We start from the raw sequence: 27,271 nt of genomic DNA, 5'->3' as shown, positions 1-27,271 counted from the left end.
ATCTGAGTAACTCTTTTCCTCTTAAGAGATTTAAAATTTATTTAACATATACAGATTAAAGGTGTTGTACATGATATGAAACAAAAAGATAAACATATAGTGAATAGAAGAAATTCACATGAAGACTCCTTAACTTTCTGATTCTTCCTACAAAGGGTCGGAGTCATTACAATTGAACAGAAAACTCATCCTTTCAGGGTAGATGCCGTGAGAATAGGAGCTGGGAATAAAATAAGCATTATTATTGAGTGGCATATCACTCAAGAGTTTGAACTAACATTCCTAAAAGTGGAAAACACAGAGACCTAAAAGAAAAAGAAAACTTCTTTGTTAAATGAGGCATATATTAAAGCTAAAATTTGCAAAGAAATGAGAATTTTACATTTTATTTTGCTGAAGATTGTTAAATGTAGAATTCCAGCTTAGGCTATGAAGCAGCAGCAGCTGCTGATCTAGGCCAAGTAACAGCCATTAGTTCACCTGGTGGAGGGTGTGATGAGATTGGAAGAGCCCAGAATTAAGGCATTTTGTTAACCTGGGGATGTGCCAACACGATGTACCGAGTAACTACCAAAAGGTCAAAGTACGGCTACTCAGTTCTATGTGTGCCCGCTGAACACACCCCTTCTTGTGCCATTGGCCTCAAACCCTACTAGTAAAAGAATTCACTTCCCAGGTAAGGATGGAGCTTTTGGTCCCAGGATAACATCACCTCTAGGCATTACTGTAAATAGTTAAGAGGTCTTGAGAAAGACAATAGTGCTAAAATCCGTGCTTAGTGTTCAACAAAAGAGTTCAAAAGGACACTGGGAAGGTTGAGTCACACAGCTGTAATAAAAGAGGCCAAAATCTAAGATAAAAGCACATTGAAAACTCTACTTTTTTATATTTTTAAAACACATTAGAATACATTGTGAGATTAACATATAGAAATATAATACAGTGAAAATAAGCCTTATCTTAAAAGCCAGTTTCTTTCTGGGAGAAAATGATCATTTTGAGGGGATGAATTACCTCTCTTCAGGCAGTGTTTATTAGGTGTGAGTAAAACATTCTGATTCTCAAAGAGCTAATTCACTTCTAAAGCATGACCAATTAACTTGCTGAATAAACAAATGTATTCTTAGGATTGGGTTAAACGCTGGATTTCTGTTAAGGAGATAAAAATGCTCACTAGGCCTTATTCCGTGGCTGTGCAGTTGGTCAATGGCACGTGTGCACACACATTCTAATGATCAATGCAAAGCTACCCAGCAAGAAGAAGAATTGGGAGTATATTTCCCAACTTTTGATACTGTGTGCACCCTATATAACAATGTGGGGTGAAAAATCTAGTTCTCAGGCTTTGACATCCTGTATAATACAGTCTTGAAAAAAGTTGTCTTACTTAGCATGAAGCTCAGGAGAAAATTCTAAGCACCCAAAACTAAAAACGATGCCCTGTGCTTGTTTTTTCTAACACTTCCCAATACTCTGACACTGAGCTCCGATTCCTCACTGGGACTGGAGAAGTATAGTAGAGCTGACCTGCCTCTTTTCTGGAAAAAATGGCCTCAAAGGCTCTCAGTAAGATCTCTCACGATCCTGGGAAGCATCCTACCATGACATCATAGACACTAATTAGACACGGTCTGATGCTGCTGAATAGCATGGAATTCATGGAAATAAATGGCAGCTGGTTTAGGTTTAGGCTTCCAATGACAGACAGACTCCTGCTACAAAAGTCCATAAAAATGCATTAAGGTCAACTTTTAATAAAAATAAATTCAGTTATGTGGAAATAACTCCTTGTACTTCTTTTTCCCCTGGGGAATGCATAGACATATAATGTTAGCTTCCTTAATAGTTATACAAAAGGTATAATTTTTAACACATGTCAAAAGGGCAAGATTCTTCTTCCCTTTCCCAGAACAAAATCTTTTCCACACTGAGAAGGAACTCTTACTATTTTCAAAGGAAATTCTATGTACAGAAGAGACTTCATATTACCTAAGTGCAGAGAAACTTTGGATGGCAGAATGATAAGAATCACCATGTTGTCTCCTTTCTAATTAAACAAATGAAAACAGAAATCCTTTTTCTTGAAAAGCAAAAATTAACAACACCCCCTCCTCCCATATCTCCTAAAATAACCCAAAGAGTGGTCCAACTCATTTAAACATTAGAAAAAGAGGAAGGGGGGCACAGGCCCTTTCAAGTCCACATCTGAGGATTGCAACGATCTACATTGTCACTTTGTGGCAGCTTCCAAATCACAGAATTTTCATATTTCTTAATCTTCTGTTTCATATCTGAGAAGAAATGAAAGTTCAGATTATGGTGCTGACTGTGGTCATTTGGATTTTGAAGATACAAACAACTAAACTATTTTTTCACCTGAACCCTATTTGTCAAAAGTACTTTTTATAGTAAAATACCAGAAGTCATGTGACCTCTGAGCCTCAGTCATCTGATCTGTGGGGACAATGATACAACCTCACCCAGGAAAGTGCTTTGTAAACCTTCAATCGATCATTGTTGAGTTTGATGATTAGAGCTTCCGTTCCTTTAAGAGAACATTTATATATTTGTGCCAATTCGGGCATACAAGTTAAAGAACACAGGAACAATTATGGAAGCTGACGGAGGCAGAATGGAAAGAAGAGTGGACAGAGAGACCTGGGTCAGGAAGCTCTGGGTTCAAATCCCATCCCATAAGGGGCAAATCTGTTAAGTTTTCAGCTTCCTCATTTAGAAAATGGGAATTATCAGAATAACACATTTAGATACTAATAAAAGCTGGCACTGACATGTGACCTCATCTGACCCTCCCAAGCTCTGCAGAGGTCAGAGCCCCCATCATTTCCATAACAGAGTGGAGGCTCTTCCCCCCTCCCCCCTCATCGCCAGCTTCCCCCCAGCAGGGGTCTGAGGCAGGACTGGAATCCAGGCCTTCCTTATGCTAAGTCCAGCACTCCTTCCACTGCGCCAATGCTGCAGAGGTCAGATAGGATAATGCACGAATATAAAGCACTCTGCAAACCTTCCTTTACTCTAAGAATGTCATAATGGTATTAATAATAACTGCCTTGTGAGGAAGAGCTCAAGGTGAGATGACCATCTGTCACTGATGCTGACAGCAACAGTCCCTGCCCTGGGTGGGAGGTTGGACCAGATGACCCCTAAAACCCCTTACAAGCCTAAGGGTCTCTAGAATCATGTGAGAGTCTGAAAAATGCCTGTTTGGGAGGGGGCCTTTCTGAGATCCAGAAGACTCCCCTGCAAAAGCTACCTTTGCTCTGGACATGCCTCCTACTACCTTTTTCTGGAAACTTTCATACCCTACAATTCAGTCACTTCCCGGTGACCTGCTGGATGGGCCATCAGCAGACATGGCCCCCACTGCTTGGAAGCTTGAGAAGGGGAGGGAAGCGTCAGGAGGCCCCCTGTGATCCTTTTCCTGCTAGCACCGCAGGCTCCAGGGGCCATCCTGGCTGCCTCCCCTCTCCATCACAGAAGGCCTCAGGTCCACCCTGATGGGCATCCCAGGGCAGCTGCCTCTTCTGTGAAATCCTCTAGGTCCCCAAACTACTACAATGGATTCAGTCAGTTTGGTACTTAAGATATGGAAACTTGGCAAAAGTCTCTTTCCCAATGCAGGCTGAACTTTGTACGCACATCAGTTTATGAACAGAAAGGCATTCCTGAGAGGTCAGTCTACCATGGTAGAACACCAGGCCGTTAGTAGTTACCTTTTTTAAAGAAAAGATGTGCTTCTACACCAAGTCCAATAGAATTTACATAATTATCTATATAATTCAATCAACATACAGAGCTAATAGGGATAATTCAGGCCAAGGTTCACTTGCTTTTCTCAACAGAAGTCTACTTGCCTGAAGTACCTTAGTAAATACTTTACTTGGGCAACTGTTTGTCTGTGGAGGCATGCCATCAGAAGCAGCATGATCCAGCAGAAACACCACAGGATTTGGGATCACAAGGCCTGTGTTCTAATCCTGGCTCCATCCCTTATGCTATGTGACCATGACCAGATTATGTCACTGGTGGGCCTATGGTTTTTATCTCTAGGGCAATATTTACCCTATCTACCTGACAGGATGTTTTTGGGAGGAAGCTGCAGGTCCTGTGTAAATGTTAATGGTCAATAACAGGAGGCAAAATTGGCCCACCCAGAGGGCCCCTTACTTTGCCAGCCTTTTCCTCAGGTCTTTAATTTGCTCATTCTTCTTGGTAAGAATCTCCTTCAGGCTGCGGTATGCTGCTGTCTGCTGGAACTTCTTCTCCAGCTCCTGCTTGTGGAAGAACACCATCAGTTATGACTGATTATATGATGAAATTTAATTATCCTCTGTTGTTTCAAATGGCACCATCTTATTTAGCTATGCAAACTCAGGTATCTTTAGGGAAACAGTAAGCTTGTACTATCCAAAGTTAAAGAAGTCATTTTGTTTTCTAACTACAAACCCACAAACTAGCACTATTTTGCTGATTACACTGCTAGCAAATGACTCAAACATGTTCTTTCATTAGATATGTAAAATTTAAAACACTAAAAGAAATTCAGATGGGGACTAGCCTTATGACTTCATTGGTACAGAAAACTGTCTCAGGAGGAAAGCCCCTCTGAACAATGTCCCCCGGCAACTTCTTGGAGTCCTGAAGAGCTACTCTCAGTCCTGAGAGGTCCAGTGAGGGGCCCAGCCAATGGGGGTCAGAGGTGGGCCTGAATCCAGGCCTACAATGGTGCCCAGGCCAGCTCTGTGGCTGCATCACCATGCAGGAACACACACACACACAACTCCAAAACAAAAACAGTGTTTGTTTTTTCATGTGAATTGCAAGAAATGATTTCTCTCTTATAATTAATAACTAATTATTGCATTAGAACCAAGGTTTTTCCCCTTTTCTATTTCCTCATCCAGAAATCAACCAGCATGGGAAATCTTAGGCAGAAATTTATTCAGGCCAAGCTCTAAGTTTGGGCTAATGGATGTATTCCTCCTCATTGTGTTTACTCAAACAGGTCTGGGAAAACGTGGATTTTTCCTTCTGTCTGACAGGTGATAGGAAAATTGCTAAGTCTCTTTATCTCTCTCAAGATTTGGGTGATCCAAGTCACATTCCCCAAGACCCTCATTTTAATATAACCCACCTCCCATTATAGTATTCATTCTCTATTATTACTTGTTAGCCAATCAGAGTTGAATTTCATCCTCAGGTGCACCCCTTTCTCAAAAGATTTTAAAAAAAAACTTGCAAAATAAAAATGTGCATACCCTTTGACCCAGCAATAGCACTTCCAGGGCTATATCCCAAAGAGATCATGAAAATGAGAAAAGGACCCACATGTCCAAAAATATTTACAGCAGCTCTTGCTGTGGTGGCAAAGAACTGGAAATTGAGGGGCTGCCCATCAATTGGGGAATGGCTGAACAAGTTGTGGTATATGAATGTAATGGAATACCATTGTGCTCTAAGAAATGATGAGCAAGCAGACTTCAGAAAACCCTGGAAAGACTTGTAGGGACTGATGCTGAGTGAAGTGAGCAGAACCAGGAGAACGCTGTACACCGTAACAGCCACGTTGTGCGATGGCTAACGTTGATAGACTTAACCCTTCTCACAATTACAAGGATCTAAGACATCTCCAAAGGCCTCATGTTGGAAAATGCTATCCACACCCCGAGAAAGAACTATGGAGTTTGAATGCAGATCGAAGCATACTATTCGTTCTTTTTTTTTCTTCTGTTTTATTTTGTTTCTTATTTTTTGTGGTTCTTCCTATTGGTTCTAATTCTTCTTCACAACATGACTAACATGAAAATATGTTTAAAAGGAATGTATATGTAGAGCCTACATTTTGAGGAGAGGGGAGAAAATTTAAAACTCAAAAGTTTATAGAAGTGATTGTTGAAAACTAAAAAAAAAAGTCAAAAAAATTTTAAAAATACTCATAAAGATGTTTATTGTCAAATATTGCCAAGATGATACACGACACAGCTATACAGCATTTGCTGATGAGCTTCTTGATATATGCCCACCTCTGTGACATATTATAACACATGATAATTTAATAGGGAAAAAGGATTTTAAAAAAAATCTCTTTTGTAAAAATGTTATCTGAATTGAAATTAGTAGTAAGTGCTGGCCCAAATGGACTTCCTATTCTTTAGCTTGTAACCTTTGAAAGAACTCTATTGTAATTCCAAGCTTTGGCCAGGGAAATGTGATCTGACCAAACCCAAGCAAAGAAAATGTAAGAGAAAGAGCAGAGATTGGCCATGGAGCTTCACCTCATCCATCTGCCAAAATGGCACACACTGTTCTGTTTGGTTAAACTCATGTCATCTCCAAAACCCAGCTGCGCTGTCATCTCAGTCAGTGTTTGGTAACTGTTGAGGAGGTGAAGCTGCAGGTTAAAAAAAAAAAAGGAAAAGGCTTGATAAGTACCAAAGGTTCAAGAGGTTTGGTCTCTTTGGCCACTGAGGGGGAAGGAGCCTGTTTTTGTTGACTGCTTTCTAGATGTAGTCAATAAAACTGATTTTAATTTACATAGAAACTCGGTCTCTTGGGACATTTTTAAAACATTCCAGAATTTAGTTTAATGTGAATCTTGATCTCTTTCTAGTTCTGGAAATAAAATCAATGAACCACAAATTTCAGAAGCAAGGTTTTAAATTAAGTTCTATGTCTACTTCTGGTAGATATCTGAAATAAAGTAACTTTTCAAATGCAGACTTCATAATAAATTTACTCATACTGTTATCTAACTGAGAAGTAATTTATCCCTGAAGATGGCTAGATTTTTTTGAAAAATTAATATTTTTCCAATTACATGTAATCACAATTTTTAACATTCATCTTTTAAAATTTTGAGTTCCAAATTCTCTCCTTCTCTCCTGTCCCCTCTCATTGAAAAGGTAAGCAACTGGAGATAGTTTATACATGTGCAGTCATGCAAAACATATTTCCATATTAGTCATGCTGTAAAAGAAAAGAGAACAAAAACCCCCCCAAACAAACAAGAAAAGTAAAGAAACTTAAAAAAAAAAAAGGATGCTTCAATCTGCATTCAGACCACATTAGTTCTTTCTCTGGAGGTGGATAACATTTTTCATCATGAGTCCTTCAGAATTGTCTTGCATCATTATATTGCTGAGAAAGCTGTCATTCACAATTGATCATCATACAACATTGCTGTTTCTGTGCACAATGATCTCCTGGTTCTGCTCACTTCACTCAGCATCAGTCCATACGAGTCTTTCCAGGTTTTTCTGAAGTTAGCCTGCTCATCATTTCTTATAGCACAACAAATAGTATTCCATTACATTCATATACCACAACTTGTTCAGCCATGCCCCAACTGATGGGCATCCCCTCAATTTCCAATTCTTTGCCATCACAAAAAGAGCTGCTATGAATATTTTTATACATATAGGTCCTTTTAGTTTTTGTCTTTTTTTAAAAAATCTCTTTGGGTATAGTCCTCTATTTCATTAAATATCCATTTCCCCCCTAAAGGATTATACTCAGTTTTGCAGGGTAGGCAGTTGTAAGCCTAACTCCTTTCCCCTCCAGAAAAGGTCCAAAAGTATGCACATTGTTGCAAATTTCTCTCCAAAATGGCTGGATTAATTCACAACTCCACTAACAGTGCTTTAGTGTTCCAATTTTCCCACATTCCCACCAACATTTATCATTTTACTTTTCTATCATATGAGCCAATTTAATGAGTGTGAGGTGGTGCCTCAGAGTTGTTTTAATTTGAATTTCCCTAATCAATGGTGTTTGAGAGCACTTTTTCATGTGACTATATTTGGCTTTGATTTCTTTACAACCTTTGACCATTTATTAATTGGAGAATGACTTGTATTCTTATAAATCTGACTCAGTTGTCTATATATTTGAGAAATGAGGCCTTATCAGAGAAACTTTTTTTCAGCTATGATTACTGTGTATTTTCCTCCATTCTACTTTTTACATTTATCTCTCTTTCTCTATCTCTGTCTCTCCTTTCACCGTGTTCCTCCTCAAAAATGTTTTGATTCTGACCACCACCTCCCCCAATTTACCCTTCCTTCTATCAGTGTCCCCTCCCTGCCTCTTCTCTTACCCCTTTCTCTGCCTACTTCCCTATATGGCAAGATAGATTTCTATACCCAACTGAGTACGTATGTTATTCCCTCTTTGAGCAAATTCCAATGAGAATAAGGTTCAAGAGGGGTAGCTAGGTGGTGCAGTGGATAGAGTTCTGGCCTTGGAGTCAGGAGGACCCAAGTTTAAATCTGGACTCAGACACTTGACACTTACTAGCTGTGAGACCCTGGGCAAGTCACTTAACCCCAACTGCCTCACCAAAAAGCAAAAAAAAAAAAAAAGAGAGAGAAAGAATAATGTTCAAATGCTCTCCACACCCCCCTCCACTGTAAAAGCTCTTTCCTACACCTTTTATGTGAGATAATTTACCCAATTCTTCTTCTCCCTTCTCCCAGTGCATCTCTCTCATTCCTTAATTTTACTTTTTTAGGTATCATGCCATCACAGTCAACTCACACCTGTGCCCTCTATGTACATTTCTTTTAACTGATAAAAGTTCTTAGGAAGTACAAGTATCACCTTTGAAACAGTTTAACTTTATTAAATCCCTTATGATTTCTCTTTCCTGTTTACCTTTTTATGCTTCTCTTGAGTCTTATATTTCAAAGTCACATTTTCTATTCAGCTCTAGTCTTTTCATCAGGAATGCTTGAAAGTGTTCTATTTCATTGAATATTCATTTTTCCCCCCCGACAGATTATACTCAGTTTTGCAAGGTAGGTGATTCTTGGTTGTAATCCTGGTTCCTTTGCCCTCTCAAATATCATATTCCAAGCCCTCCAATCCTTTAATATAGAAACTGTTAAAAAACTGTGTGATCCTCACGGTGGCTGCATGACATTTCAATAGCTTCTTTCGGACTGCTTGCAATATTTTCTCTTTGACCTGGGAGCTCTGGAATTTGGCTACAATATTTCTGGAAGTTTTCATTTGGGGATCTCTTTCAGAAGGTGATTGGTGGATTCTTTCTATTTTACCCTTTGGTTCTAGAAAATCAGGGCAGTTTTCCTTGATAATTTCTTGAAATATGATGTCTGGGCTCTTTCTTTGATCATGGCTTTTACATAATCTAATATTTGTTATCTCTCCTCAATCTATTTTCCAGGTCAGTTATTTTTCCAATAAGATACTTCAAATTTTCTTCTATTTTTTCATTCTTTTGAGTTTGTTTTATTGCTTCTTGATGTCTCATAGTCATTAGCTTCTATTTGCCCAATTTTAATTTTTAAGGAATTATTTTCTTCAGTAAGCTTTTGTACCCCCTTTTCCATTTGGTTAATTCTATTTTTTTAAGGAGTTCTTTTCTTCAGTGAATTTTGTACATCTTTTTTCCATTTGGACAATTTTGCTTTCTAAGGAGTTCTCTTCCATTTAGGTGTTCTTTTTTTTCAGTATTTTTTTGCACCTCCTTTACCAAACTGTTGACTCTTTTTCCATGATTCACTCTCATTTTTTTCCCCCAATTTTTCCTTTATCTCTATTATTTGATTTTCTAAAATCCTTTTTGAGTACTTCCCAGAATTATTTTTGGGCCTGAAATTGGTTCACATTTTTCTTTTAGTCTTTGAATGTAGCAGTTTTGACTTTGTTGTCTTCTTCTGAGTTTTGGTTTTGATCTTCTGTGTCACCATTGCAACTTTCTATGGTCAGGTTCTTTTTTGGTTGTTATTTGCTCATTTTTCCAGCCTATTTCTTTACTTTTAACTTTATAGTAAAGCTGGGCTCTGCTCCTGGAATGGAGGGGCCGCTGTCCTATGCTTTAGGGTTTTTGTACTATTGCCCTCAGAGACAGTGCTGGGAGTCTGTAAGTTTTCAGTTCTTCCAAGTGATATGATCTAGGTGAGGTCACTGCTCTTCCTGGCCTGTGCTCTGGTCTATGAGTGACCACAAGCATTCTTGTCTGCCCTGGAACTGTGACCAGGGTCCCTGCTCCAGCTAGTGCTCCTCCTCAGCCTGGGACTATGACCCAGAACCAAGTATGGGCAATGCAGCAGAGTCCTGTTCCCAGTTCCAGCTAAGGGTCCCCTGTAACCTCCTTACCATCTGTGGTCTGAGAGCTCTGGAAGCCACCACCACTACGGTCGTCCCTCAGGCCTGCTGCTGCTGTGCTGGGGGGTGGTCTGCTCTGGACTGTGTTCCACTCTCACTCTAGTGAAACAGACTTTTCCTGCCCTCCTTCTAAGTTGTCTTGAGCTGGCAAATTGTTTCATCCCATCCCTATGTTGGTCCTACTACTCCAGAATTCATTTTGAAGTATTATTTTAAAGTTGTTTGAAGAAGAATTTGGGAAAGCTCAGGAGAGTCTCTGCCTTTACTCCTCCATCTTGAATCTGCTTCAGGTTGGCTAGATTTCTATAAATGACTTTAAAAATTATGCCAAAGGTATAGAAATGCACTAACATTTAAGACAAATCCTATTATTCAGCCTTCTGCTTAGTTACAAGGTACAGAAACATGATCAGTTAGAAAGGAAAATAAAAATACTGATTAGTGAATATAGACATGGGAGGATAATTTCACTGAGTTGTTTTGCCCCAGGGAAAAAAGAGCCATTGGTTAGCAAACACTTCAGCATGAAAGGTGGGCCAACTCATTCATACTCCTCTGACCTTTAGAACTTTAGAACACAGGCTAATATCTCAGTGTACCAAGTGATCCCAGTATCTGTCCTGGCTATATTTATTTCTCTAAACCTGATACAACAGACAAAAAATGAAAACGGAAAGACAAAAACTTTACACTCTGACCTTTTCAGCCACACTCAACTGTTCCTGAACCTTAAGTAGGTCACGTTTCGTTGACACTAAATTTTCCTCCAAAGTCTTCTGGTTTTCAGTACTATCATTCAGTGTTTTCTGAAACTCATTCTTCAGTGCTGCAACTGTATTTTCCAAGTCACTTATATCCTTTGATCTGATTATTGCCTTTAAGAAGAAGAAAACCATAATAAATTTTATGTAGAAATTCGACAGCATGGTTGTATCTTAGAATACCACAGCAAACTGAAATGATACTCTGTCCTGGCACCCACAAAATATACAAGATCTAGAGCAGGCCTTCTTAACCATTTGTGTGTGGTCCTTCCCTCTGGTAGTTGCGTGGTAAAACCTAATTTTACTGTGGTTTACTGATCATAATTGGAGGAGATGTTAAATTTCAGTTTTAAGAGAAAATAGAGATGTCATTTTTTTCCATCCAACTTCATGGATCTTACAAAATTTATCCAAAGACCCGTAGAGGTCTGTGGACTCCTAGGTTAAGAACTCTTGGATCCAGAAGAAGAAATCCAGTCCACTGGGTATATTTTCTATGAAGGAATATGGCAGGATAGGGACAAAAATAACATGAGAACAGGAGAGGTCACAATCTGTACCAAGGGTGGAAGAATCTACATGTCTTGAAGTATTAGGAGCATGTGGTCACAGACCTAGAGCTGAAAGGGACCTGAGAGGCCAGTGCTGCCTCCTCATTTTGCAGATGAGGAAACTGAGGCCTGGGAGATGAAGGCACTTTCCAAGGTTGCCCTGGCACTAAGAGTCAGAGCCAGGATCCAAATCCAGAGATAGCTGGCTGAAATTCTGCCTGCCTGCCTGAGGGGAGGAGCCCAGAGTGCATGAGAGCTTGAGGGATGTGGTATTCTACAAGGTGGGGGAGGGGGGTGAAAGCAAGAAGGGGGCTACTTCTCCACACTGAGTGATTCATCTACTTGGGAAATGCAAAGTAAACAATGGATAATTAAGGCCAGGCTTCTCAGGTTCAAATGTGTCAGAACAATGGGGGGGGGAAAGGTCATTTAGATGATTTCTACCTTCTGGTCTCCTTGGACAATCTGTAAATCTCTCAGTGCTCGCTCTAGTTTTGATTTTTCATCCAATGCATTTGTAGCCTGTGATAAAGTGGAAACAAAAATGTACAGTCATGTAAACTGCAACTAACTTTTTTAGTAATTTTGTTAAGAAATTTTAAAGTTACCTGCAATTCTATGGTCTTTACCCTTGATCTCAATTTTTCATTTTCTTCCTGAAGTCTTATAATTTCCTTTATAAAGTAAAGACAAAGAGAGGTAATTTTAAAATCTAATCCAATCAGATTTTTTTTAAATACCAGAAATCATTTTCCTAATTTATAAACTATATATAGTTTATAAAATATTTCTATAGCTAAAAAAAATTCTGTATATTGGTTCTATCAGCCACAACAACCATTCTCTAGTCTCCCAGGCCAGAAATCCTTTTCTCTCCATCACATCTACAAAGTCTGCCAAATCCTGTCTTTCCTTGTCTTTGAAACGTCCCTCAGTCCTCACTATCAGCCCCCTCCTGGCTCACGGCTAACTCCTCACTGCTCTGCCCATCTCCACAGTCCCACTCCCTTCGAACCATGCTGAATGCCAAGGCCAGATAAAGCGTCCTAAAACACTGCTGTTACCATGTCATGCTCCTGACCACGGACCTTCAACGGTTCCATGTTACAGAAGTCTAGATGCTACTGTTGAGAACAAACCGGCACTTTGGTGGAATTTAGATATTAAATGAATATAACAATTGTTTTCTCTGGAATTTATCCCCTGCCTTCTACAGCTACATGTACATCTGAAAGGGATCCTCTTAGCGCCACAAGCAAAGCTTCTAGTATGAGCTGGTTAAAAAGGAAACACAATAAACTGAATGCTTAAAAAACCCCTTATCTTTAGTTTTTAAGCAGGTAAAGATCTCCCTAGTCAGACCACCATGAGCCCTGTACGCGGTCTTCGAGACCCTCCATAACTGTATTTCCCACTACTCCCCAGAACACAACCCGTCAAGTAAGCACGCTCAGTGAGCTCCAGAACACTCCACCCCCGTGCCTCTGCTCAGGCTGCTTCTTTTGCCTAGACTGCCCTCCTCGGGCCGTCCTGTGAAGAAAGCCCAGCTCGGATCCTTCCTCCTCCGTACTCTAAGGCCCTGGGAATCGCTGTCTTCTCCAAACATTTCCCCCACGGACGCTGTCAGGAGCCGAATGATCGGCGCTCACTCGTCTCCTAACTGGTCTGTGCTGATTGGTTCCACCTCCCCAGTGACACTGTTAGTACCTTAGGAGCCAACTGCATCTACACACAATACTGGGAACGCACAAGGTACTCAGCAACTATGTGTTGACTGAATGACATAACGAACAAAAACTTGTGAAATACCTTCAAGAATTGAAAAAGAATAACCTCACTTCATCACCGTGAACAGACAGAACGTTCAAATGTATATGAACACGTGTCTCCCATCCCAGTGAGAAATCATTTCACTAAAACCAGATTCACCGCAGCACTTAGCTGAGCCGCTGCTCTAGTCAGGTACTTCTCTCTTCTGGGACACTGGGACACCATTTGGTACGTGAGGATCCCAAGGATTCAATATGCCCAGTGAATCCAGCATGCAAATCATCTACTCTATGGCCTGGTCGAGCTGCCGAGGAATGACGTGGGCACCAAGACTAGAACCAGCTGATTTAAACCCGGTACAAAATGACGGTGAACTTACCTTGTTTAGGAGCTCTGATGTTCCGCCTTCATTAAGTGGAACAAGTCTTGATGGCTTCATGTTCTCCGAATTAGACTAAAAATTAAATTTAAAAAATGAAAATGGAACAGAATACAGTTTTTATGATCTCTAAAATTAAGTGACCCTTCACATGTTGTAGATCTGCTTTGAGGTTTGTGGTACATGATGTGAAGGCATCACCAATAACTGCCTGTGGGATTTAATAAGCATTTAACTAATGTTGATTAACTGACACTGTGTTGCCCCTCATTCTTGAGGAAGGCTGTAGGAAAGGACCTCATTTTCCATATTAATTGCTCTTCAGAAAAAGAAAAAAATCAGTTATCCAAATCTATAATACCTTTTCATTTTTATAGTTTTATTGTTTACAAAGTGCTTTCATATAAACAGGATATACCCTTAACTTTTAGTTTTAATATTTATAGCTTTAATACATAAATACGTGTATGTATGTATATATGTATGTATTTATGTATACATAAAAACACACCCACACATTTGCTCCTAGCAGCAGCAGCCCCCTGAAGAAGCAGCTCAGCACAGTGGGCACTGTGTGACCTTGGGCAGGTCTTTTCCCCTCATGAGGCTTCAGTCATCTTGTCTGCAGCCCTTAAAGGATGCTCCAGGTCACCCGGAGATCAGCGGAGCTGGAGACAGGGCCCAGGGCCTCAAGTACTGCTTCTTGTGACAAACAGCATTATTAATCTCAACAATTCAATGACTAAAGAAATTTCCAAAAGAGCTTTGAGAAATTACTTATTCTGCACTTTACAATTTAATTTTCTTCAGTGTACAGTAATATTTCTGTTATATGACAGGGGAAAAAGTATTTTGTTTAGCCTGATTTTCCAGTTAACTGACAGTCAATCTATTTTGTCAATGACATGTCCTTTTCCTTACCAAGGATGTCCTGATACTAACTCAAAAAAGTCTCCCAGCTGATCTTCTGCATGTTATTTTAAAATTATAGCACAGTCTAGCTGTGTGACCCTGGGCAAGTCATTTAATCCCAACTGCCTCGCCAAAAAAAAAAAAATAGAGCACACTGAAAGAGGCCTGAGAAAAATAAAATTAGGGGATTTTCTGAAGGCTAAATTGAATAAATCTTGAAGGAAAAATGAAAGCTTTCTTTAAAACATCACACAAAAACCAGAAAGTTTCAGAGGTCACCGAAAAATTGTAAGTATTTCAAGAGTAAAGTTTAATCAGAAATGTCAAAAGCTATGGGTGCTTCTGTAAAACAATGAGGTAATTATTAAAGTATTTCATAAAATAAATGATAAAAATGCCAATTTCAAGCTGTTGGTAATAATCATCACTTTCACATAATGGCTTCCTTACAAGAACCCTGTGAAGTGGTACTGTAACATAAGCATCCTATCATCTCCCACAGCCACGCAAACAGGAGATACTGGAGGCAGAATTCAAACCCAAACCTCACTCCAAAGATCTGTGGTCTTTCCACTATGTCATGCTGTCTTTCAAGGTCTGATCTCTTAGCCAGCTGAAAAAGGCTGAGAAAGAGAGGACCCTTCTTAGAAAATGAAGGGCTGCTGGGTGAGGAAGCACTGGCCAGGGCAGATCCCAGCTTTCCCTCCCCTTTCAGCTGGCTTTATGATCTGTGACATGTGCATGTTCCCCCACAGTGACTTCTAAAGCTTTCTTACTTTATAGAAAAGATTCCAAAGGCAGCTTTTGAGCTCTCCTCTAGCTTTCTAGCTTAGACTTCAGAGTACACTGTGGCAGAGAGGGCTTGAGGCTTTATTTGGCCTTTCAAGGCTTGGGTTATCTGCTGATACCTGGGTTTGAGATTTTCTAGAAAATTGGTACTCAGGAAAATGATGCAATCATGAGCTTTTTTGTTAAGCAGTGCCATAAGCAAGCAACCCAAGTGTACACACGTACACACACACACACACACACACACACACACACACACACACACACACACACTATGGCAATATAAACAGAGGTTCATTCCCATCCCTGGAAATGAACTGGTGAGGCAAGAACTCACCCGGCAGGAGGGGGAGGCAGATGTGTCAGGGAAGAAACACACTCGAAGTTGAGATTCCGAGGGCAAGAGAGAACAGGTTATTGGTGCCAGATGCAGGAGGGGATATTCCTAATCAGATCCCTAATATCCCTAATCGGCTGGGGCGGAAAAGTTCTTAGGGTCCCTCGTCAATGCTCAGGTAGGGGGAGCATCTTTAGAAGGGGTACAAACTGTAGGAGGGTGTGATGTTAATTCTAAGGCCAGTCCAAGTAGATCAAGAGTTCATGCAGTCACAAAGCTGCAAGCTCTGTCTGACACAGAGTGAACAGAGCAAGCTGTCTGTTTTGCCTCTATGCTTCTATGGTCATTATCCTGAGTGCCTCCATATTAAAGTTCTATTATTACAAATATAATATCAAACTATAATCAAACAATCCCATATCAAAAATATAAAGCTTATAATTATTACACGTGAACATACTCATAGATTATCTAAGGGTTAGGGGTAGAAACAGGACAGGGAAGAAGGGAAGCGAGGATTGGGAGATGGGGAGGAGGGTAGGACTGAGTACTAACATTGGGATTCTGAATAATAAAACTTTACCTTTTTATTTGAAGTGGTAAATTCTGCTTTTTCAAATTCTGCAACTTGTTCTAATAATTCTCTTGAAGAAACAAACAGAAATGCTTATACTGACAAGAAAACAATTGCTTTAACATGTCTATCCATTTAAGAAACATACAAATCCTATAATACACAAGAGTATAAAAGACAATTTCTTCAAAGTTCTATTTCCAACAACAAAACCAATATAAAGAGATTGGCTGACACCATGGCCTCATGACAAGGCAGTGACATAAAGAGTGGCCTGGGGCCTAGCCAAGTCTCCCCATCTCCTTGTTCACCTCACTTACTCCTGGAGTAGAGCAGGATGAACAAAATGCTGCCACATAGATTTTTCCATGCACCATGATTTTATGTAAACAGAGAGAAGTGTTGAGGAGCAGGGTCTGAGACTTTATTCCTATAGGGAACTCCTAGGGGAGGAAACTCCCCTTTACCCATATGTTAGATCTACGTCCCTCTAATTTGTAGTCTGGATACTGAGAGCTAAGTAACCCATCCAAGGCTCACACGTCCGTGTGCGCCAAAGGCAGGACCCAAACCCAGGTCCTCCTGGCTTCGTGGCCAGACCTCTCTGTGCTGCCCCATATTAACAGATACAGAAAGAGTAAACGCTAGCATTTATACAGTGCTTTCTGTGTCCTCACAACCGCCCTGGGAGGAAGGGGCTATTTTTGTTGTTGTTCAGTTGTTTCAGACACTCTGTGACCCCATTTGGGGTTTTCTCAGCAAAGATCCTGGAGTGGCTTGCCATTTTCTTCTCTAGCTCATTTTACAGATGAGGAAACTGAGGCAAACAGGGTGAAGTAAGTGACTTGCTCAGGGTCACACAGCTAGTAAGTGTCCAAGGCCAGATCTGAATTCAGGTCTTCTTGACTCCAGGCCCAGGACTCCATCCACTGAGCTACCTAGCTGCCTCCAACTGAGGTGCTATTATTATCCTTATTTTACAGATAAGGACTGTGGTAGATAAGTAATAATAACTGAGGAAACAATCCAAGCTATGTGATTTATTAACAAAACAGGCACAATAAATGGGTCAGTGCATCCCTGGACTCCACAGTCAGCCCAAAGACCCTGAACACAGAGTGAGACAGATTTCTGTGGATTAAAAACAATCAAATAAGACCAATTAATTCTGGTATACAAGATTAGGTAAACTCATTTCTAATTGGAGGAATGACTGGTGGCTTTCTGAGTTGAGAAGGGGAGAGTGAACAAGTGTAATTTCTTGAAATCAGAGAAGGAAGCATTCCACTCCTCTCAGGTGTCTGTATTCAATCAAAGCAACATGGAAACAATAAGTGATTTAATTTGGGGCCAGTTTTCAGGTAAGACATGTGGATTGCTTGGGATATATAATTGTGAGAAAACTCCTTGCATCAGTCTGGATCTGACCAGGTTTCTGGTCAGCATAACCGAGGTCCTTGGTGAAAGGTCGTTAAGCAGCAGAGAGAAGCCGTCCAACTTCCCAGCCACGCAAGGCGAGGCTCAAACAATGCGGTAAAGTTCCCTCCCAATTCCCACAATTGAATCAAAGTTTTCTCACAAGACAAAAATTGGACTAGACCCATAATTAAAAAGAAAGGGAACTGAGCTAGCTCCAGAGTTGAGTCACAAGATAGAGTCAGATGGTTCACTCAATTCCCACAGAACACTTGAGACAGACAGAGGTTAAGTGACTTGCCCAAGGTCACACAGCTAGTGTCTGAGGCCAGATTTGAACTCAGGTCTTTCTGACCTGACCTTTCTGACCTGAGTCAGACCTCTATTTCTGACCTCTATTCACTGTGCCACTTAGTTGTCTAAATAAATCCTAATTTATCAGGAATCCATGTGACATTAATGGAGAATTATTACAGTTTAACTCTAGATTCTTTGTGCCCAGATGATATACTTGGTGGATAATAAGTTTCGAATTGAGGCAAATTCTCTCTCTCTCTCTCTCTCTCTCTCTCTCTCTCTCTCTCTCTCTCTCTCTCTCCATCTCCACTCCAGTCAGCTTTCTCAGAGGCATTTCCAACTATTCTAAAGTTTTGTGTCTCAGTCCTCGTCCTGTATCTCTCAACACTAGTAGACTGATTTATTAAGTATAAATGCAATATAATGATTAAATTTAGTCAAAGCATTTATTTTATCTGAGATCCCAACAAGATCACTAATATCATTCAAAGAGATCAAGAAGACTGACATTTCCACATCACTGCACTATGTGCTAGTAGGAGTTTTCAGATGATCAAAAGCTACTTATGTGTCACTTTCTTTTTAATGACAAATTGATATATGCCTAATGCTACTCATTAGAAAAAAGAACCTCAGAAATAGATGTCATCTTCTACATCTTTCAAAAGATGTTATCTTCAGAAAAAGTTTTCAAATATTTAATGCCCTTTATCTTTTAGATGATTTTTCTGTAGAACACAGATAACACTAACTCTCACAATTTAAGAGATTAGCATAATCTAGTACCTATGCAAATATTTTTCTCCTTGCCTTAGTTTCTTCACACACACTAAAAGAAAATCTGATCTGCAATAATACACCTTTCTTAGGGAAACGCTATAGCCTGCTATTCTCCTAATCACAGGCGTCAATGATATTACCGATTTTCCAGCTCTGAGATGTCTGTCTGTAGCTTAAGGTACCACTTCTCCGCCTGTGAAAACAGCTGCCGAAGCAGCAACACGTTGGTACAGGAAGTATTGATGAGCTCGGACTCTACTTCACTATGAACCACAGCCTGTAATTCATTCAGAACTTCAGTTACTTCATCCACGGTGAAGGTCTCATCTACTAGCCTAAATTTAAAAAAGAAAAGAAAAGAAAAAGACAAAAAACTACTTTTAAATAAAATCACCAAAATGATCAATAAAACTGAACTGAAAATAACAAGCCTTCACCTCATGTCATCTATCACAATACTTGGCACATGGAAAGGTGCTTAAGAAATACTTTTTTCAAAAAGAGTAGATTATCATTTGAAACAACTTATAAACATTTTCTAAATAATAACAACTCATAAAGCAGCACCTTAAGATTTCCTCCCCAAAATACTGAGAGTAGTGCAAGTATTATCAATGCAGTCAACCAGCATTTATGAATTACCTCCTGTATCAGGCCCTGTGCTAAGCACTGGGAACACAAAGGCAAAAATTGTTCCCACTCTCAATTTATCTATGGCCTCTAGACTACTAAGGGTCATGGCTGGGCCTTGAACCCAGCCTTCCTTGCTTCCAAGGCTGGGCTCTTTCCACTTAGAAAAACACCAAAGAAAGTTCAAGGTGGATTAGTTTATCCCATCAGTGATTAGAGTGATTCTTTAATACATGTACATAAATAATACAGTATCTCATATTTTTTTTCAGCCAGGGACAAGGTTTATTAAAGATCTGTCATATTGGCCAGCCTCTTAAGGAATCTGAATCTTTGTGAGGTAAATGCCTAGGTTCTTAAGGAATCTGAGCTTTTGGCTAGACTCTTAAGAATCTGAGCACCTTAATGGAGACACATGGATCATATACACAGAAGGCCTGAGGGAGGGATCTAGGGATCCAAGGGAGAATGGAGTCTAGATAGGATTAAGGGTGGGAAGTGGCCTGGGGCCATAGGGAGGTAAGACAATGGAGGGTTAGGCTAGGTTAAAGGTAACAGAATTGGGAGATCGGGCATAGGCAATGAAAGGCCAATGGATGGGATTATAGCTTCAGGTGAAATCCAGAGATTTGGCCATGTAAGAAAGTCCAGGGTTTTTCCTTTCTGGGGTCCAGATCCCAACCCCATCATTCCCCCCTCAAACAAATGGGACCCAAATTCTTTTGGGGTAAGTGGCAAAGGTCTTGGCTTCTGAAACTGCTTTCTGCTGGCAAGGGGTGTAGAGCTGCCCCTGCCTCTCTGGGTCCCATTTACGGGGTCAGACTTCAGGTTCAGTGGGCTAAAAAACCTTGGACTGAGTCGAGGTTTGGTAGCCTGAGCAATCATCTGGAAGTTAATGGCTAGGACCTTGAAGGAGACAAACCTTCCAGTCTTGGCCGGAGAAGAGCTTGGGATTAGGCAGTTCTTCCCGGCCAGGGAACCATATGATGAGGTCTAGAGGTTTAGGGGTGCTAGGACCCCAAAATCACAACATGAGGGTCCTGCTCAAATGAATTTGACCCAAGCCTTCTTCTAGCCAGAGACAAGGTTTATTAAAGATCCACCATACTGGCCAGACTCTTAAGGAATCTGAATATTTGTGTGCTATTGGCTAGGTTCTTAGGGAATCTGAGTTTTTGGCTAGACTCTTAAGAATCTGAGCCCCTCAGACATACTTTAAAACCTATCACTTTTTTTTAGTCGAGCTTTTCAGTTGAAAAAAAGTTCAATTTTATCTTAAATAAGTCTTACTTTTATATAGTTTAACACTCAACCTGTGTGATTCAGCAGTTCTTTTTTTCTGTTTTCTCTTTCTAAATAAATAAACAAGAGTATAAACCACTTAAGTTTTGCTATGTGTGTATGTAAAAAAAAGTTCAACTCTCCTCTTAATAGCCTAAAGGCCTAAAGACAGAAAAGGAACCCATTTCGAACTCTAGCAACAAAATCTAGCCACTTAAAACCACAACTCTCCCTCTGCCCCTTCAAATCAAAAAGCCTCCTTAGGGAGATCAAAATCAGTTCTCACACTCAACTCTCCTGTAATGTCTAACAATCTTGGAAAAGAGCTGAGAGCCTGGGGGAGATCCTCAAGAAAGCCTGTGATCAGCATCCTTCCTACCCTTCAGAAAATACAAACCAGATGTGGAAAAAAAAATCCCTAAAGTGATGCTCTTCCTCTTCTCTCAGGCCATCTTTTCACTAGTTGGGTGGGATTCCCTTCCCCCTCTCACTCACCAAAGCATTCCATAAATGTTAGCTGTTCTTGACACTAACAGCAATCATCCTCATGGCTTTTTCAGGATTTAGGGACCCCCCATGACCTTCTGAACTGATTCTCAAAAAGGTCATTCAGTAAAAACTAAGTTGCATCAGGGTATCATCATACTATCATAATTCAGGTTATCCACCAAATGCATCACCACCTTGACTGGACCACACAGAATGACTTACTTACCCGGAAGAAACCAGCTATTTCCTAAACGATAGAATCTCATCCCTTTAAGGACCTCATCATTTAAATTTTAACTGCTCCTGACAGAAAGCTCTTAAGAGAGCTGGCTGAGCTCCTTCAATGATTCCTTGAGTACTTTGGGTCATTATGAAGACCATCAGTTCTCATGCTATGCTGACCTGCACTGGTGGAGAGTTTCCTCACCAAGGACTTCTCTATGCCAGTGAAATCACAGGCCCCGTCTCTATCCCTATCCTCAGTGCCCCAAAGTGCCAGAAGTATAGCAGGCACTTAATACAGCTGGTCGATTGATTAATTAATGATGCTAGCAGGGACCACTGTGCTGCGAAGGGCTGCTTTGTCCTACTTGAGATAACAGATTGCTGTGCTTTGCTAATTCTACGCTAGAGTCTTGGTCTTCCTATTGCTTATAAGCTGTATGACTCTGGGCAAGTCACTTTACCCTTTTGCCTCAGTTTCTCAACTGTAAAATGGGCTGGAGAAAAAAAAAGGCAAACCACTCTAGTATTTTTGCCAAGAAAATCCCAAATGGGGTCATGAAGAGCATACATGACTGAAAAATGACTCAACAACAAATTTCCCATTATAGGCTGTCATGGTACTTGCCTCTAGTCATCTCCCCTTACCACACACCTACCACATGAAGAAATAAGACAGTCTAATTGTGTGTTAAACAAGTTAATCTGGTAGTTTTTCCTGATTTGGTTTTGTTTTTTATAAAGGAGGCTACTGTGAGGGTGATTATTGGAAATTGCCTGGGATTTAAAACCAAACCAAACCAAAATGTATTAATACAGTTTTTTAAAAAAGAGAATAAACAAGGTTTTAGCAGAGGGATTCTTTTATAGGGACAACTTTGTGACAGCTGTTGATCACTGCAGTAGCTGGGGCAGCCATGCACATGTACCTGAACCCACCAAGTGCTGAGGTTTTCAGAAATCTGACCTTTGGATAAATGGGTATTAATGGTGCTTTCATTGAACTCTATTCCTTATTAGCTCCACACATGTTTTCACTGGCTCCCATTATCAGATACTAATTTGCCAGAGGCTTTAAGACCGTCCACGAATTTGTCCAGCCACAATAATAATTCTCATCTCTTGCTATGTAAATGTCTATGTTGATTTTATGGTTTCCTACATCTCACAAATACATCAACTTTTGACTATTATTTCCTAGCACAGTGCTCTAAACAATTCAGGCCCTCATTAACAATATTCTCGGATACACTGCAATATGGTGGCAGAAGCAATATCCTCCCATTGGCCAATACAAAGGTCCCAGGCTCTTCTTGGGCTTAAAATTACTTCCTTATTGTCTCTGGTACCTGCTCTCCTTGATATCCTGGAAGCAGGAATCGACAGTCTTGAGTCTCAAACCTCTTTTTGAACGAGCAAAACGCATGTAATTGATAATTTCATTTTGATGGTGATCATTTAGACCCAATTCCGCCTGAAAAAGAGAAAAGAATAGTTGTGTATTACTTCTGAAATTGATTATAAATTCCATTAAGTATAGGATTCTCATAATGTACCTGGTTTATAGATTTCCATTGCAGAACTGCTTTACAGAAAACTCACAATGCAAAAATATTTTAAAAAATAGTATGGCACAAGTATGGTATGCTGGAACGAGTTGTGTACCTCAAATTCAGAAAAATATGGGTTAGAATTCCACCTTCTCTATTTACAAGCTGGGTAATCATGAGCAAGTCACCTAACTTTTTTGCGTCTCAATTTCCTCATCTGTGAAGTGGATAATAATACCTGTAGTATCAACCTTATAGGGTTATTGTGAGAATCTCATGAGATAATGCATGGAAAGAAGTTTGTAAATCTTAAAGTGCTCTACAAAGTTAGCTATTGTTATAGATTAAGATGAAGAGGATGCTCTAAAATAGATCATGTGATTGGTAGTTTAAAAGCAGGAGTGGCAATAACAATATCAGAAAAAACTGAATTTAAACTATAAAACATGAAAAAGAGAAACAAGAATATAATATAATGGTAACACACTAAATTAATAAATATTTTACAATCTTTTACTTGCATGTACCTAAGCTTTAACAGTAAAATTCACAAAAGGTTAACAATAATATAAGAAATGGACATTATAAAAAAAATGACCAATGTAGACTAACAATAAAGGCTTCATAGATATTTCAAGTGCTTACTCAACAAGCAGGAAACTAAAGTCAGATACCTGTGACCTTCTTCCTGCCCCCATCGCCTCTACACCCTAGGGAAGATAATCTATATCTAGAGAGCTGAGCTGAGCTGAGCTGGCTAAGAGTATCTCAAACATGCATCAGCCCTCTCTCTACAACCAGCCCAAACCCAGGACCGCCTTGATCATCAGGACTAGACATTGCTCTGCCACAGTTGTACAAGCCTGTCCCCTCATCTCTACCCTCCCTTCTCTCTAAGGCATTGAGAATCCAACAGGACCCTGGGCTATAGTGAAGGTTGTGATCTTCTCCTGCCCTGTCCACTCAGGACTGCTGTGCTTCTGAGGTATAGGGTGACTAGACAAAAACTCCTTTCCCTCCCTTCCCACACCACTCTCTGCTCTCCCATCTTCATCCCAGTCATTCCCATCCTTCTGGTTCCCTTGTCTTACTCTTCCTTATTTTGTAATGTGACCTCTGAACACCCTTCTTCCCATCAGACCCTGTGCGCTCTCCTTAGACACTCCCTTGTCTACATTTTGGTTTTGTTTACCTATGTACCTGTTATTTCCCTCGGAGTATAAACTCTCTGAGAATAAATGGGAGAAGCAGGAAATGCACATTCTTTTCAAGAGCATTTGGAGCTCAAATCAAAACTAATCCCATACTAAGTCATGAAAAGCCAAAAGGTATAATATGTACCCTACTTTCAAGCCACAATGTAATAAAATTATTTTTTAATGTGTAAAGATAAAAAACCTAAAAAACATTAAAACAATAATTGAGTTAAATCAGGAAACTATATTAAAAGATAATAAAAATAATACTATAAACCAAAAGCAATGGGATGTAGTCAAAGTCATTCTGAGGGGAAATCAGGACTAAATAAATTAAGCTGGAACCTAAAGACACTATGAAAGGAACAAAAAGTAACTTAAGGCAAAGTAGTAAATGGGATTAAAAAAAGAGAATTAAGTGACTTGCTCAGGATCATCCCCCTTGTAAGTGCCTGAAGTAGGATTTGAACTCAGGTCCTCCTGACTCCAGGGCCAGCACTCTATCCCTTTTGCAACTTAGCAGCCCAAAATGAGCTATACAATAACCAACCACAATTCCAGAGAAATGATGGTTAAGCAGCCTATCCATACCTGACAGAGAAGTGATGGACCCAAGATGCAGATTAAGATATACATCTTTGTACAAGGCCAATTTGGGAATTTGTTTTGTTTGACAATGCATGTTTGTTCCAAGGATTTCTTTTCAATGGGAGGTGGGCTGGGAGAGAGAGATTTGTAATCTAGGGATAGGGCAAGAGGAAGAAAAGGAGAAAGAGGAGGAGTTAAAGGAGGAAGAGGACAAGAAGGAAGAAAGGAAAAGAAAGGAAAAAGATTTATTCAATCCTTTTTGTTTTAAGCAAATAAGAGAACAGAAGGGAGGCCAGAACGAATCACAGACAAGTAGAACAGCTTTGAAATTAAAAAAAAATTTTTAAACAGCAAATTACATATAATAGTTTCATGTCCAGTACTTTTTTTTTGTTCTACTCTGTACATGGAAACACCCATTTTATTCAGTATCTGTAAAGTTCAGAATTTAAAAGTAAAATTAAAATGCAAAAAAAAAAAAGCAAGGTTATAACCTATCAGCTGGTTGTGAGCCTGGATGATCAGAATGATAGGAGTACTCTCAACAGAAACAGAAAAATCATGAAGACGGAATGGCCAGAGAAGGAACACAAAGCTGAAGCCCACGAACTTGGTAACAGTATTTCAGTATAACTGGTTTCCTTCCTATCCCATGTATTTTAGACTTCTAAAAGCATTCTGAACCGGGTAAATAGGCTTCCCCAGACTGCCAAAGAGGTCCATGACCAAAAAACAAAAAGATAAAGAAACTCTGCTTTAAAGGGAAAGATACTGAGTTCTGCTTTGGACATGCTGAGTTTAAGACACAGTAGATTTAGTTGGAAATTTCTATTACGAGTAGCTGGCGATGAGGGACTGAAGCTCAGGACAGGGACAAGGGCTGAACATTGCGTATAGATTTGGGAGGCATCTGCAGAGATAATATCTGGAAACCATGAGAACTGATGAGATCACAGAGAAAAAAGAGGGCTCAGTGCAGGGCCCTGGCGAAGCGGGACAGGAACGCCGCGGGAGCAAAGGAGACTGAGGAGCAGCCAGAAGCTGAAGTGCCAGAGGCTGAGGAAGCCAAGGCAAGAGCGCCGAGAGCGCTTCTCCGCCCTTCCCAACCCAGTGTCCAGCCTCACCAATAAGTCCAAACCCTCTTCAGTGACCCATGGCCTCTTAACTGCTGAGCCTGAATGGCTTTTCTCAATGCTCATTCTTGACCTTTCTCCGGCACCTGGCACTGTTAACTCTTTCCTGCTGGAAACATTCTCCCCTTGGGATTTGTGTGGTTCCTCTTCTAAGTAATGTTCCTCCCTATCCCCAGGCATCCTCAACAGCATCCTCCCACCCAGTTACCAAATCTTGTCCTTTCTTTTCCCCAGCGTCTCCTGGATAGCTCCCCTTCTCCGTACTGGAACAGCTCCCACTGCTCCTTACCTGGATCCCTCCAACAGCCTTCCAATCATTTCCCCCTCATTTTCCACTCTCCCTGGAGTCTCTTCCCACTGCGATCCATCCTTCACACAGCTGCCCGAGTATTTTCCTAAAGTTCAGGTCTTACACTTGTACTCAATGAACTCCAGGGGTTTCTAATCATCTCTAGGACCAAATATAAAATCCTGTTCGGAATTTAAACCTCTGCACCCCCTGGCACCCCTTCTACCTTTCCAGCCTTCTTACACTTTACTCCCTTCCAGGGACGTCTTCCACATCAGGCTTTTCTTGGTCCTCCCCCCCCTCCCCCGATGAACTAGTGGCTTCTCCTGCATGGGCCCTCTTATCTTGCACCGACCCAGTTATAGACTGGTCATCTCGCCCACTGGAAGGTAAGTCCCTCGAGGGCAGGGGCTGTTCTCTGCATTCCTGGCCCTTAGCAAAGTGCTTGGCACACAGTAAGCACCTACTGTGTGCTGAATGACAGCCCTAAACGTGTATTCCGGAACTTTCTCTTCACCAGCTTGTTACACTTGCAGTATTACGGGTGCTTTTGGGGAGAGGGTATAGGTACATGGGGAGGATGGGGATGGGACAACTCTGCCCCGGCCCAGGTCAAGCTTGGAGGAGGCGGGAACGAGAGCCCGGCATAGGGGTGGGGATATAAGGGATGGACGGCCCGACCTTTCTGAGCAGGGCTCTGGGGGCCTCCTCCCTCCCCGTGCCTCAGTTTCCTCCTCTGTAAAAAACGAAGGGGTCGGCCTCGATGCGCATTGAAGGCCCCAGCCCGCCCCAGATCCAGGATCCAACGACTCCTGACAAGACCGCCTCTCTAGGCCCACGGCCCCGGCCCCAGCCCCTCACCGGGCGCAACCCCCGCCGCCCCGGCGGGCTCGGGCAGGCTGGGACTCACCATGGCGGGAGGGAGTCGGTCACGCCGAGGGGAGAAGGCCGAAGACGACGACGACAAGTCCGGGGGCTAGGGGAGGCCCGTAAAGAAAAGCTGTTTAGAAGCCACCCGTTGCCATGGAGAGCGGAGGCTCGCGACTCCGCCGTCCCTGCGCCCTCATTGGTCTGGGGGCTCCACGTGGGCGGAAATGATCTAAAAGGTACTGACGTCTTCTTCAGTTCTGCTGGCAGAACCAGGTGCGTGAGAAACTTTTCTTCCAGCTGCGCATGCG

The 27,271-nt window shown here is 41.0% G+C and overlaps 1 protein-coding gene across 2 annotated transcripts; it reads right to left on the bottom strand.

The window, feature by feature from the left end:
- Window positions 1–13: 13 nt before the first annotated feature.
- On the bottom strand, window positions 14–27,195 carry LZTFL1 (leucine zipper transcription factor like 1). Of its 2 annotated transcripts, XM_020987324.2 has the most exons (10): window positions 27,004–27,188; window positions 22,687–22,811; window positions 18,856–19,050; window positions 16,232–16,292; window positions 13,611–13,685; window positions 12,070–12,135; window positions 11,906–11,983; window positions 10,845–11,021; window positions 4,186–4,289; window positions 14–2,291 (listed from the first exon to the last, which is right to left on the bottom strand). In XM_020987324.2, the coding sequence occupies exons 1-10, from the start codon at window positions 27,004–27,006 to the stop codon at window positions 2,273–2,275; spliced, it is 903 nt and encodes a 300-aa protein (XP_020842983.1). In that variant the 5' UTR covers window positions 27,007–27,188; the 3' UTR covers window positions 14–2,272. The 2 variants fall into 2 exon arrangements, with proteins under 2 accessions (XP_020842983.1, XP_020842984.1); XM_020987325.2 differs by lacking the exons at window positions 14–2,291; window positions 4,186–4,289 and adding an exon at window positions 5,940–6,409 and having other exon boundaries at window positions 27,004–27,195.
- Window positions 27,196–27,271: the final 76 nt, after the last annotated feature.

The sequence above is a fragment of the Phascolarctos cinereus genome, unplaced genomic scaffold (assembly GCF_003287225.1).
Source record: "Phascolarctos cinereus isolate Bilbo 61053 unplaced genomic scaffold, phaCin_HiC Scaffold_1;HRSCAF=81, whole genome shotgun sequence".
In the NCBI taxonomy this organism is placed as follows: Eukaryota; Metazoa; Chordata; class Mammalia; order Diprotodontia; family Phascolarctidae; genus Phascolarctos; species Phascolarctos cinereus.
Note: the sequence above shows the minus strand (reverse complement) of the source record. Positions and strands in the feature narration are given on the sequence as shown.

Coding starts and splice junctions, on each gene's coding strand:
- LZTFL1 (XM_020987324.2), bottom strand. Junction 13,686..16,231: donor TTACCACTTCAAATAAAAAG/GTAAAGTTTTAT, acceptor TTTAATTTTTAG/TCTAATTCGGAGAACATGAA. Junction 11,984..12,069: donor TAAAGACCATAGAATTGCAG/GTAACTTTAAAA, acceptor ACTTTATCACAG/GCTACAAATGCATTGGATGA.